At 41.5% G+C, this 14650-nt stretch overlaps 1 protein-coding gene across 2 annotated transcripts in view; it reads left to right on the forward strand.

Moving 5' to 3' along the window:
- Positions 1 to 14650, forward strand: part of CDH5 (cadherin 5) — a 66578-nt gene that overhangs the window by 35341 nt on the left and 16587 nt on the right. For both annotated transcript variants that reach the window (XM_033940151.1, XM_033940152.1), the window contains 4 exons: positions 962 to 1250; positions 3477 to 3593; positions 4293 to 4460; positions 11907 to 12097. In XM_033940151.1, the coding sequence (XP_033796042.1) occupies positions 962 to 1250; positions 3477 to 3593; positions 4293 to 4460; positions 11907 to 12097 (765 nt within the window). The remainder of the gene's footprint in view (positions 1 to 961; positions 1251 to 3476; positions 3594 to 4292; positions 4461 to 11906; positions 12098 to 14650) is intronic.

Consider the following 14650-nt stretch of genomic DNA (forward strand, 5'->3'; position numbering starts at 1 on the left):
CACGGCTCCACATCATTCTCTTCTTGGTTGGGCTGAGAATTTTTCAGTGGCCCCTCATAGGATAGGTGTCATCTTTTATCATTCCACATACAAGGTCTGTTCAAAAAGTTCCAGGACTGATTTTATAAAAATTTATTAAACAATCTTACAACTTATTCCATTGGGTCCCCTTCAAAGTACTCCCCTTCCCTACATATATACTATTCCCAACGTCATTTCCACTTCTGGAAACAAAAAACAGTCCTTGAACACATCATCAGGAATCACCAAAAGTTGCTACGTTGAATTTTGCTTTATGTCTTCAATGGTGTTGAATCGCTTTCGTTTCAGTGTGAATTTAAGTTTAGGAAACAAGAAGTCAACAGGAGCCAGGTCAGGAGTGTAAGGAAGCTGGAGAAGAACTGTCATTGTGTTTCTTGCGCAAAATTTGAGAATTTTGATGTATTCAAAAGCACTTTGCATGACGCATGACATGTTCCCCATAAGCCTCTTTCAACATTTCAGAAGTTTCTGTAGTGGTCTTACCCAATTTAAAACAGACCTTCATGTTGTAGCGTTGCTCTTTGAGGTCGCAGATAATGAAAAATAGCTGATCACGAAAACACATTTCCACATAAACTGCTGTAGCTTGGAGATAAAAACAGATATAACAAATGGAAAAAAGGAGGTTACTCATGACGTTTCAAGCTAATCAATGCCATCTAGCATGTCTCAAAAGAACTTCCCACTGACAGGCAATTCAAATTGTCCTGAAACGTTTTGAACAGACCTCATAGGTGATGTCCTATGAGCACACAACATAAATTTCTCCAAATATTCCTTGATCTTTGTAGTTTTTGTGTGATTGTTAGAGACTTGCTATAATGTTTATGAATTTATAAACTTTCTAGGGCATCTATTCATTTCTGTAGCCTTCCTGTTTTGAAATATTCACGGTCACATTTTTGTGTTGTCTTTCCAGATCACATCAAATTCTATTAATTCAAATGCTAAGTATGTTCTCAAAGGAGAGTATGCAAATACTATTTTTAAAGTTGATGAACACACTGGTGATGTATATGCATTTGAACGACTTGACCGTGAAAAGAAAGCCGACTATGAGCTAACAGCTCTATTAATGGATAGAAATACCAACAGGACATTGGAGCCACCTTCCAAATTTATTATCAAAGTCTACGATATCAATGACAATATCCCAGTGTTTGTACAAAAAGTGTTTGAAGGATCTGTGCAAGAAAGATCACCTATTGGTAAGTTCTTTATAGCTTTTTCCTACTAGGCAGGTATGTCCCTGCTCCTTTGAACTTCTAGTTCTTTCAAAACCAGCCCCTACTGGGTTATGGAATGTTGAACCTTTATGCTTCACTAATCAGTGGGGGGGGGGGGGGGTCTTTCTATGTTTAAAACTGTATACCCTCCCAGTTAGCCAGCCATTTCAGCAACATTTCTTGACCAGGGACCTCAGACCAAGACCAAATATAAACAAATACAATGAATAAGGTAAACTTAAAATCAGCAAATCGAAATTTAATAATAGGATTATCATGAATTAGTTTCAAAAATTAACAGCACCAAAATTCAAATAAGAGAAATATAATACAATGGCAGCATAATACTTATGAAACACCTAATAAGCACACATCTGAACATTCAAATAACATAGATATGATGCTAAAGCTTTTCTCACAAGAACACTATTGTAATGACAATTATACCATAAATTCAAAAACTGTCACTCACCAGCAGTGGGTTACCACAATAAGATCTAACATTAAGATATAAAGCAGGTGGAGAAAAAGTCTCTAAAGCTTATATCACGCAGCAATCTTTGATGATTTTCAGCTGGCGTTCTTATTATCATTGGCAAAAAACACACCCGTAAGACAATGTTGAAAAATCTAAAGAGGGAACAACCCACTACTGCGCACAGTAATAATTTTTTAACTTTTCAGCTTTTTAGCTTTTTTATAGTTTGAAGCTTGATAATTTATAAACTATTTATGAAAAACGATTAAAAAATATTAAAATGATTTGAAAACTTAAAAAATTATTACTGTGCACAGTAGTGGGTTGTTCCCTCTTTAGATCTTTCAACATTGTCTTATGGGTGTGAGTTTTTTTGCCAATGACAATAAGAACGCCAGCTGAATATCATCAAAGATTGCTGCGTGATATAAGCTTTTGAGGCTTTTTCTCCACCTGTTTTATATCTTAATGTTAGATCTTATTGTGGTAACCCACTGCTGGTGAGTGACATTTTTTGAATTTTTGGCTAAAGCTTTTCTACAATACAACTAATCATATAGCTAAGGGCCAGTTGCAGATATTAGATGGAGACAAGATGGGTGCTACAGAGTCCATTGGAATAAACAGATGGGAGACTAAACTCAAGGCAAGTTGTTGGGATATCCTTGAGGATGGTCTCAGGACTCAAGGATATCCCATATGAAGAACGTCTAGGTAAGTTGCAGCTATACTCTCTCGAGGAATGCAGAGAGAGGGGTGACATGATAGAGATGTTCAAATACGTTACAGGCCATATTGAGGTGGAAGAAGACATCTTTTTCCTTACAGGACCTACGGCAACAAGAGGGCATCCGCTAAAAATCAGGGGTGGGAGATTTCATGGTGACACTAAGACGTACTTCTTCACCGAAAGGGTGGTTGATCGTTGGAATGATCTTCCACTTCACCAAAAGGGTGGTTGACCGTTGGAATGATCTTCCACTTCAGGTAGTTGAGGCCAATAACGTGACTGCCTTTAAGAACAAATGGGATCAACATGTGGGTTCACTTCAAAGAAGAACTTAGGGGGGAGGGTTATTTGAGTGGGCAGACTTGTTGGGCCAAAGGCCCTTTTCTGCATCATATTCTATGTTTCTATGGTTCTATAAGGAGCTGATTTAGTTACCGTGTGTATAGCAAGTTTTGAGAGGGTGCTGAAAAGTTCTCAGCCCAACCAAATTCCTACATTTTGAGAATTATTTTGCAAAATGCCAATTTGCAGAATCATAATGCTATGTTTCTGACATTGTTTCAGATCATTGATTGAACCATATCAACAAAAAGTGTGAAATTTTAAAGTGAGGAACTCCGAGCCGAGTTCCTATTACAATTTTTATTGGATAAGCTGAAACATTATCCAAAGCTGGTATTGCACATGCTTTCAAAATCAAAAAGATCCCATTTCATGTATCTTCTCCAGCTCATATTCATCTATCTTTGTATATAAAAACATACACAACCTTCAAATAATTTAGGGCTCCTTTTACTAAACGTTGGTAGAGGTTTCTACCATGGGCCGACGCGTTAAATGCTCTGACACTCATAGGAATTCTGTGAGCATTGGTAGAACTCGCCAGCCTATGGTAGAAACCTCTACCGCCGTTTAGTAAAATCCAGTGTTAGTTTTCTACGGGACGAACAAATCAATTATATCTCTTAAAAATTAACATATTGGTTTTTGTTCTTTCTAGGATCCTTAGCTGCCAAAGTGCTAGCAACAGATGCCGATGATCCAACTGTGGCTGGTTTTGGTCTGGTAACCTACCAAATTCTTGATGGAGGAGCATACTTCAAAATTAATGATGATGGTAAGAAAGGAGTAACGACTTTCATTTTAATTGTGTCCCTTCAGGAAGAATTTTAAAAAAAAGGAGTTAGGTGTTACTGACATTAAAATTTCCTTACTCTGAAGAGTGAAAGAACGCATGAGATCGCCCAAAAATATTTGGAGCTCTAACTTACTTACATAAATATAATGCTGATTATTTAGAGCAAAATTGGCTAGTTGATCGTGGCCAAAGATAGACCTGCTATTTAGATGATGAGTCTATTTGGCTACTAAAAGTAGCAGGTCAGCCAATGAATATTGATGTTGACTGGCTAAGTCACACAATATAGCCAGTAACTGGGTCAGAGGTGTAGAAAGGGGGTGAAGGAAGGGCAGACCTCCCCGGGCGTCTGGTAACCCTAGTCTGGATTAGCCCCCGACTGGGATATTCAACAGAAGACAGCTGGCTATCTCCAGCTGAATATGAGCGATTAGCCAGTTCAGCACTATTTAGCCAACCAGGAGCCATTCCTAGCTGGCTCAATAGCGCTGAATTTCGGGCGGCAAGTGCACAAGGCAGTTTAGTGAAAGGACCCCACAGTTCACTTTTTCTAATGGCCTGGCTAGAAATCCTTGTACTAGTGCTGAGCCGTTTTGACCATTTTAATTACAACAGAGAGGTAAATAAAATACTTTTCCACAATGCCGCTAATATTGCGATGCTTCTGTTTTTTTACAGGAATCATTTCTGCAGCAGTAAACAATCTGGACAGGGAAAAACAAGCAAAATATCAATTCACTATTATGGCAAAAGATACCCCTAAGCATGAAGAAGGATTATCCAGCACAGCGACTGTTATCATCACGGTGACAGACATTAATGACAACTTGCCAACATTTACCCAAAGTAAGTTGGTTTGTGATTTTTACACTGTGAAGATTCTTCAAATGAAATCTAGTTCAGAGAAAGGGCCTCAGTATAAGGTGTCAAAACTAAACCGCAGTCTGAATAAAGTTACCCAAACTTTCTGCAGCTATTTGAATTCAGCAAAAAAAATGTCTAACACAGTATGTGCTAATGCTTTTCATGTTAGTTTTGGGATGTGGACACACTAACCGAATGCTCTTTTTTTTTATTTATTATTTTTTTTTTTTGAGGGGGTATGTCAGGGACAGAGCGGGCATTCCTGTGCTAACCAGTTAGCGCATCTACATGCTAATTTCACTAAGGGCTCCTTTTACGAAGCCGCGTTAGCGGCTTTATCGCACGTAACTTTTTAGCGCGTGCTAACCCCCGCGCTAGCCAAAAAACTACTGCCTGCTCAAGAGGAGGCAGTAGTGGCTAGTGCGGCCGGCAAATTAGCGCGCGCTATTACGTGCATTAAACCGCTAACGCGGCTTCGTAAAAGGAGCCCTAAGTGGTTTCCCCACACTTAACATGGGAGCCCTAAACAGCTCCTTAATAGGTGACAGTATGTGCCCTTGTGATATTTATTAAAATACCTCGCTGGAGCTGGAAGTTAAAGAGAATAACGCCAAGCCTATTGGAACAGCCATCAAGATAAGTGTGGTTTTAAAAAAACTATCTACAAACATATATAATGAGTATTAAAGAGTCTTACCAATTATATAGAAGAAGGAGGCTGGCAATGGGACATTAGAAGTGTGATGATGGTCCCAAATGTACCCCAGTTCAGTGAGATCACAGAATACACGGGTAATGGTCTGAACACTTCACAAATTATAATTAAATTTAATTATTATTTATAGAACTGTGATAATAATAAATAGAGATTTATTAAAATTGGCCACATGGTAATGGTAACATTAGCGTATGAACGAAACAGGGGAAAACAATGCCACAAATACAAATATACAGGAACCAGAGTGGAATTGTCCAGATAAGAATGATGTGCGACAAAAAAGTGGTCCTCCGATTTGTCTGGATATATGAATATCTTTATTGTTCAAACATCAAAATGACACATTCTCCAACTCAATGACTCGACATGGACATGTTTCGGCCAACAGGCCTGCCTCAGGAGTCTTAGAAATCGCAAATGAAAACATACGAATTATGCTGGCTCTCAGATAGATTTGACCGAAAACCAAAAATGGAGTGTCATCTAATTGTATGAAAAAACGCGTTTACCAGGCGCATGGGATTAGTTTACAGCATTTGTATCATCAACGTTTTTTCATACAATTAGATGACGCTCCATTTTTTGGTTTTCGGTCAAATCTGTCTGAGAGCCAGCATAATTCGTATGTTTTCATTTGCGATTTCTAAGACTCCTGAGGCAAGCCTGTTGGCTGAAACATGTCCATGTCGAGTCATTGAGTTGGAGAATGTGTCATTTTGATGTTTGAACAATAAAGATATTCATATAACCAGACAAATCGGAGGACCACTTTTTTGTCGCACATCATTTTTACACCGGAGCAGTAAGTAACAATCCTGATGGAGCGAACCAAATCTCCGCTTCTAAGTCTGAGGTAAGTACCCTTATTGCAAAACAATCACTAGGTGACACTTTAATTCAAATGGATGGCTCACTACAGGAGCCTAGTAAACAGAAAGAGTGGAGAGCTATGTATGTTAACGCACACAGCCTAGGGAATAAATTTCTAGAACTAGAAACAGAAATAGTTAATGCAGACCTAGACGTAGTAGCAATATCCGAAACATGGTTCACAGACTCTCATGGGTGGGATATAACTATGCCAGGATACAACCTGCTTCGAAAAGACAGAGAGGGTAAGTTAGGAGGAGGGGTTGCACTTTACATCAAAGAGAACATCAAGACAACCAGGATCACGGATGTCAAGTATACTGGGGAATCCATCTGGGTGAACCTGGCCAGAGGCAGAGAAAAATGCCTGTACCTTGGTGTGGTATACAGACCCCCAAGACAATCGGAGGACAAGGATGCAGAATTAATCGAAGACATTGAGAATATCACCTTACGAGGGGACGTCGTTCTGATGGGAGACTTCAACATGCCTGATGTAGACTGGAACACACTCTCAACGAAAACTTGTGATAGCAGGAGGATATTAACATCCATGAAGGGAGTACGGCTCAAACAAATGGTACTAGAGCCCACTAGGGCCCAGGCCATCCTGGACCTGGTACTTACAAACGGGGAAAGCGTCTCGGAGGTCTCGGTGGGAGAAACGCTAGCCACCAGTGACCATAACATGGTATGGTTTAACCTTAAGAAAGGCTTCCCCAGGTCACAAACAAAAACAAGGGTACTCAATTTCCGAGGCACCGACTTCGCACGCATGGGAGATTTCGTCCATCAGACGCTGCAGGTTCAAGAAGTAACTGATAATGTGGAAGCTATGTGGTCAACCTTGAAGTTGACACTTCATGAGGCAACTGAACGCTACATAAAATCGGTAACCAAACAGCAAAGAAAAAAGAAACCCCAATGGTTCACTAAAGAGGTCTCTTACCTCATCAAAGAAAAGAAAAAAGCATTTCTCTCATACAAACACACGGGGAAAAAAGAAGCAAACATTGAATACAGGACAAAGTCTGCAGCAGTCAAAACAGCAGTCAGAGAGGCCAAACTTCGAATGGAAGAAACTCTAGCGAAGAACATTAAGAAAGGGGACAAATCCTTCTTCAGGTACATTAGCGACAGGAAAAAGAACACAAACGGGATAGTACGCCTTAGAACGCCAGAAGGAAACTATGTGGATACAGATTCTGATAAGGCCAAACTACTGAATGATTACTTCTGTTCAGTCTTCACCTGCGAGGCATCGGGGCACGGGCCACGGCTGGAAGCAAAGCAAAGCATGGAAGACCCATTTCAGAATTTTGAGTTCACACCAACTGATGTTTACAGAGAACTGTCAAGACTTAAGGTGAACAAAGCTATGGGACCGGATAATTTGCACCCAAGAGTGCTCAGAGAGCTATGCGATGTTCTGGCGAAACCGTTAGCCATGCTCTTCAATCTCTCCCTAGGTACGGGGAGAGTCCCCCTAGACTGGAAAACAGCCAACGTTGTTCCTCTGCACAAAAAGGGCTGCAAAGCAGAGGCTGCGAATTACGGGCCAGTGAGTCTCACATCAATAGTGTGTAAACTCATGGAAACCCTGCTTAAAGGTAAATTAGACACAATATTGGATGAGGGAAATCTGAGGGATCCCTGTCAACATGGATTCACTAGGGGCAGGTCATGCCAATCCAATCTTATCAGCTTTTTTTGACTGGGTGACAGGAAAGCTGGACTCGGGAGAGTCTCTAGACATAGTGTACTTGGATTTCAGTAAAGCTTTTGACAGTGTCCCGCACCGCAGATTATTAAACAAGATGAAATCGATGGGGTTGGGTGAGAAACTAACTGCATGGGTCACTGATTGGCTGAGTGGAAGACTTCAGAGAGTGGTGGTCAACGGCACCCTCTCTGAGACATCGGAGGTGACTAGCGGAGTGCCGCAGGGATCAGTCCTGGGACCATCCCTTTTCAACATATTCATAGGGGACTTGACCCGGGGGCTTCAGGGTAAAGTAACACTGTTCGCTGACGACGCCAAACTGTATAATATAGTAAGTGAAAGCAATCTCAAGGATAGTATGACGCAAGATCTGATCACGTTGGAAAACTGGTCCTCGACATGGCAGCTGGGCTTCAACGCTAAGAAGTGTAAGGTCATGCATCTTGGCAGTAGAAATCCATGCAGAACATACACCTTGAATGGAGAGGCACTAGCTAGGACTTCAGAAGAACGGGACTTGGGAGTTATCATCAGTGCAGACATGAAGGCTGCCAAACAAGTAGAGAAGGCCTCATCCAAGGCAAGGCAAATGATGGGATGTATCAAGAGAAGCTTCATCAGCCGCAAACCTGAAGTCATCATGCCACTTTACAGATCCTTGGTGAGACCTCATCTGGAATACTGTGTACAATTCTGGAGGCCGCATTACCGTAAAGATGTGCTTCGAGCCGAGTCGGTCCAGCGGATGGCCACTAGAATGGTCTCCGGACTCAAGGGTTTCTCATACGAAGAAAGACTGGGCAAATTGCAGCTCTATACTCTAGAGGAGCGCAGGGAAAGGGGTGACATGATTGAGACATTTAAATACGTCACAGGTCGTGTCGAGATGGAAAACGACATATTCTTTCCCATGGGACCCTCGGTCACAAGAGGGCACCCGCTTAAACTCAGAGGAGGGAAATTTAGTGGTGACACCAGGAAGTACTTCTTCACGGAAAGGGTGGTGGATCATTGGAACAAACTTCCGAGGCAGGTGATCAAGGCCGCCAGCGTGCTCGACTTTAAGAATAGATGGGATATCCACGTGGGATCCCTACGAGGGTCGAGCTAAGGAACTAAGTCATCAGCACTCAGACTTAATGGGGTGGGTCAGTAGAGTGGGCAGACTTGATGGGCTGTGGCCCTTTTCTGCCGTCATCTTTCTATGTTTCTATGTTTCTATCATTCTTATCTGGACAATTCCACTCTGGTTCCTAAACATTAGCGTATGGCCATAAATTTTTAAAAAATAGGGGGTTTTCACAACTACAGTAAAGATGGTCGTAGCACGGAGGAAAGACTCATTTAAGGGCACTAAATTTGTACTTGAGGGTTAAATGACTTGCCCAAGGCCACAATGGGATTTGAGCAAGGCTTCTCTGGTTCTCAGCTTGCTGCTGTAATCATTAGTCTACTCCTCCACTCCACAGCGATGGAGTCTGGATAGCCTTCTAGATGCTGGGAATATTTCCATGTTTCCAGCAATCTCTTTTCACTTTTCTAGGGCCAGTCTGGGTCCTTGGAAATGTGGTTTTCGGAAGCCATCGCTGAGATCATCTTCCCAGTCTTTCTCTGTTTTGCTGGGCTAATCAGAAGATTAGAGGGCCGCTTCTCCTCCTTTAGATATTGATTTCATTGTTTTTCTCCATTTTCAATTTCACAGCAGAGGTGATAACGCGTATTTTCTTTTTATGTCTTACTCGTTTCATTTCTCCTTTTCTTTTCATACACATTGGGTCTATGCAGCTTGGTTATTTTGATATCTAATTTCACACAATCGGTCGTTCTTTTTCATGAGATATACCTTCCTTCTATATTTTTTATTTTTTTTTCATTTATCCTATTATCTTCATGCTTATGTAGTATGATCATCTCCGATATTCAATTCCACACAGCATGTTATCTTTTCCACACTTTGCTTTTTTTTTAGGCTTCACATCACTAGCTCACTCAATCATAATATTTGGAATGTTTCAATATTATTGCATCTTTTGTTCAAATTGACGTCCATTGACTTCTTTTGTTTAAACATCCACCCAATAGTTTTGTCTGACTCAAACATGTTTGACATGATTTGCTTTTTCATTCATATCCCTCTTTTCTGTTTATCCCTATGTTCATTATCTTCACTGATTTATTCGTTTTTTTCACTGATTACCATATTTATGACATTGTAGTCTTCTAATTTTTTGTCTCCTTGGTGTGTTTAGTTTTCTATAGTGTGTCATCCCAATCAACTTTTCACCTAAGTCATATTTCGAATTAGGATTTTATATCATTTACTAACTTTTCTGCATGTTTCATTCACATAAAGTTTTTTTCTCGTATTTCACTAGCACGAACCTATAGATTTACATAGGTTCGTGCTTCTCTACCACAGCGCCAGTCTCCTATTATTATATAAGATGGCACTAAAATACATATTCTGATGTAGTCATTTTCTGATGTAGTCACACTGAGGGCTCCTTTTACTAAGCTGCGTTAGGGCTTCAACATGCGGAATAGCGCGCACTACAATGCCGCGCGCGATAGACGCTAACACCAGCATTGAGCTGGCGTTAGTTCTAGCTGTAGTTCTAGCTGCATAGCATGGGGTTAGTGCACCCTATTCTGCTGCGTGCGCTAAAAAACGCTAGCGCACCTTAGTAAAAGGAGCCCTGAGTTTTCTCTTCATAGCAGCGTCTTTTTAAACTCTGTCATCTTTGTAATGGCGTTTACTTACGAATTGAGACGCATGACTCAAGTGTTTCAGTCTTACAAAAATTTATTTTTGAGCTGGACTACTGCTGCTACTATTTATCATTTCTATAGCACTGAAAGGCGTATGCAGCGCTCTACATATAACATTCAATAGACGGCCCCTGCTCAGAAGAGCTTACAGTCTAATTTGGGCAGACAGACAGGACATCTCAGGGTTGAGGAGTTTCTAGCTGAAGGAATGATATGATGGGTATAGGTGAGGTGATGATGGTGAGCGGGCGTTAAGAATTGAAAGCAGTTTCAAAAAAGTGGGCATTTAGATGTGCATGTTACCAAAATTCTTTGTAGATTGATTTATGCATTTACATTATCTACGTTGCTTCTCCATAATAATTTATTTTCAATTGGAAGCGTATATTATTTACATTGGTCATACACTGAGTTTTGGTTTTATATCATCGATATTAATGCGATTGCTATTTCACCCGCACATTTTTAACATAACCCTTGCGGAATGCACATTCTCTATTAATGCATGTTCACTGGAGTTATTGTTTTAAATTACACAATAACATTATCTAGTTGCGCTTTCAGGGGCAAATTCTATAAACGCATCCTGATTGTAGGCAGCAGTAGGCATCCTACCGCTGCCTAACCAGTCAAACGGGATGCACATTTAAAAAAAAAATTTTTTTAAACATACCCCGAGGCAGGCAGCTTACATTGTAGGCATTTTTGCGAGCAAAGGGAGATGCGTAGGGCCACCTAAGCTCTCCCAAGGCTAGGTGTGGGTGAGGTTTCACCCAAAAGTGGCCTTAGGCAAGCTTAGACCATAGGCGTCTCCCTAGGGCCAAGTTAGGAACCTGAAATGTAGGCCAGCAAAATGCTGGTCTATATTTCAAATAGACATGACCACTAAGCCGATCACAGCAAGGGAATCTCCCTGATGCGATCAGTTTAGCAGCCGCAGCAAGGAATCAATCCCTCTCGTGAAGTTGGCCTAAAGAATCTGGCCAATCAGAATCTTAGGCAAATCCCAGTGCATCCCAGAATGCACTGGGAGAGAGGCCTAAGACTCCAATTGGCCCAGGTGCTTAAGGCCTAATTGGCCCAGATGCCTAAGCCCCCCCCCCCCCCTGTCTCTCTCATTAACAGACTATGAGCTTTTCTTCCAGGAAATTGTCCAAACCTTTCTTAAAAACGTAATGTGCATTACGTTAATGCAAGTCTCATTTTATGCAATGTTTTTTAGTTACTAACAGCATGAGTAAATCATGTTCACGCATGCAAAATCAGTAATTTTCTAGCATGTGACTATTGAAACAAGTAACATGATTATGAGAAGGTCTCAATTCTGGGGGTTTTCTTTTTATTACAGATCAGTACACTTTTCAGGTGCCTGAAAACACCCGAGTTGATAGTGAAGTTGGCCGACTGAAAGTTGAAGATATTGATGAGCCGGAACAAAACAATAAAACTAAGTATAGTTTTATCAAAGGAGAATTTAGAGACACTTTTTCAGTTGTCACAAATGCAGCAACGAATGAAGGGATACTCGTCTTAAGAAAGGTATTAGTTCCTAGGAAGGGTAAGATTTTAATAAAGGTGTTGTAATTACAGAAATATACCAGTTCGACAAAGCGTGCTAATTTATGACAGATGATAGAAAAATTGATAGAAAAAGAGTATTCATTTATTTGAGTTATATGTCTAGCTCTGATATCCCACCATGCAGCTTGCTCTGCAGGCTCTGGCCAGCCCTTTGGTTCAGGGGGTCACCCGCCCAATACCAGGGCTCGCAAAAAGATGAAAGACGATAAAAGAATCACACACACAGCTGCTTATAGTTCCTCACAGACTCACAGTTCACACTCAAGCCTGAGCGTAGGCCGGGGCCGAATAACTCCAGTAGGCTGGAGGATGGTCAACTCTGGGATTTTCAGTCACCCTACTCAAACTCCTCACGCTCCCTTCTGATGAGGTATGGCTCTATCAATAGATTTCTCCCCCCCCCCCCCCCCCGTCGCTTCCAGTTCACTTTTGAGTAAAAGTTTACAGTCTGTTCAACAAGAATGGCAGACACTCCAGTTTCATCATAGATCTCCTCCTGTGACTTCCAGTTGCCAGCAGAGTCAATGGTTTACAGCAGGGGTGTCCAACCTGCGGCCCAAGGGCCGCATGCGGCCCAGTGAAGTATTTTGTGTGGTCCCGGTTGAGGGCGATGCAGTGTTTTCCTCTGCTGCCCCTGGGTGTTTACCGTCTTGCCGGCTCCCTCCTGTGTCTTACTGCAGCGTTTGCACGTTTGTGCGGCCCCAGAAACATTTTTTTCGGCCAATGCGGCCCAGTGAAGCCAAAAGGTTGGACATCCCTGGTTTACAGTTTCTTCAACATGGAAGACCGACACTTTGGTTCCATCAGCAGATTTCCCCCTGTCACTTCCAGTTCCCTTTAGTTTATACTATTTACAATTTCTTGTCAGTTCGCTCCCAAATCTCTTTGGCGGGAAGTGTAGAACAACCAAAAAACCCAGGGCTCCTTTTACAAAGGTGCGCTAGCATTTTTAGCACGCACTGGATTAGCGCGCGCTATAGCGCGAGCTAGCCAAAAAACTACCGCCTGATCAAGAGGAGGCGGTAGTGGCTAGCGCGGCATTTTAGCACGCGCTATTCCGCGTGTTAAGGCCCTAACGCACCTTTGTAAAAGGATCCCCTAATTTATACTCCCTCTTTCTCTTATATAACCTTCCCCCTCCCTCCTGGGAAAAAGGGATCTCCATCTCCTCCCACAAAGCTTCTCTAGCCACAGCCAAGATTCAGTGACCCCTTAAAAATACACCACCACTGCTTTTAACACAGAGGCATTTTTCAGGGGGGGGTCACCTATGATTGAATAGTTGTAAAAAAAAAAAAAAATGCATTTGAGTTAGTTCTGTTAAATACTGGTATATCCCCCATTTAATAAAGGGGCTCATGTATTATATGAAAGTGACTTTGCAAAAGTACACTTCAAGGCCCTTTTATAAAGCTGCTGGAAAAAGTGGCCTTAGTGCACCTTTACAGGGGTCTTTCCCACACAGTAAGGCCTAGTGCATTTAGAACACAAGAATAACCTTACTGGGTCAGACCCATGGTCTATCAAGCCCAGTAGCCCGTTCTCACGGTGGCCAATCCAGGTCCCTAGTACCTGGCCAAAACCCAAGGAGTAGCAACATTCCATGCTAAAGATCCAGGGTGAAATCAACAATGAAAGGTGCTTTTGATACCCTTAAGTGGAATATAGTTCTACTTTACTTACTTTGGGGTTGATGCACTAAAGTCAGCAATCGTCGCTAAACCTGTTTTCACAGCTTTAGCGACGATTGCTGTTACTGACCCAATGCGCAAAACGGCCCAAATCTTTATTGTGGCACATCTATGAGACCCGGCATGGCCGTGTTTCGGCTCAAATGAGCCTTCCTCAGGGGTCAGAAAACATCCTATATAGATCTTGTCAGTATAATAAAGAGAAGATAGATTGTCTAAATTTGTCCAGCATCAAACTCTTGGCGGCAGATCAGAGGAAGTGCACATTTTGACACACAACCTTAACGTCATCGTGAATAGAATGGAGTGAGAGTATGGGCAGTTATCACATGTGAGTCTATTCCCACAGCAAGTATTGGAGAACTCATAAATGGAGCAGGACAAATTTTCAAAAGAAGTACTACTGTAGATTGTTTCCAGTTCAGAGAGTGTCAACAGGCTGCCCATTTTGTGCAGCAAATATTCACATAAATGGCACCTATTTAGAGCCTTCATAACATTACCTCTTGGAAATTAGCCGCAGGCATTCGTGCTTGTTCTAAGGCTCATGCAAATGACCCAGAAAATTTTACATACGTTTGCATGAATTTAATAATGCACATGTATAAAACCACCCTGGTAAAGCCTATATTCATTCTAGGTTGAAGTACTATTTATGCAATGACGGGGTTTCATTGAGATGACTAGCAAGGTCTTCAAGGTACTTAGATATGCTACATCAAAAAGGGTTCGTCAAAGTACAGGGAACGACATGACAATATTGTGATTAAGCTACGTTTGCATGCAGTGATTTGCGCGCCCTTTCAAATGACTGCTGCCC

The sequence above is a fragment of the Geotrypetes seraphini genome, chromosome 4, assembly GCF_902459505.1.
Source record: "Geotrypetes seraphini chromosome 4, aGeoSer1.1, whole genome shotgun sequence".
NCBI classification, from domain to species: domain Eukaryota; kingdom Metazoa; phylum Chordata; class Amphibia; order Gymnophiona; family Dermophiidae; genus Geotrypetes; species Geotrypetes seraphini.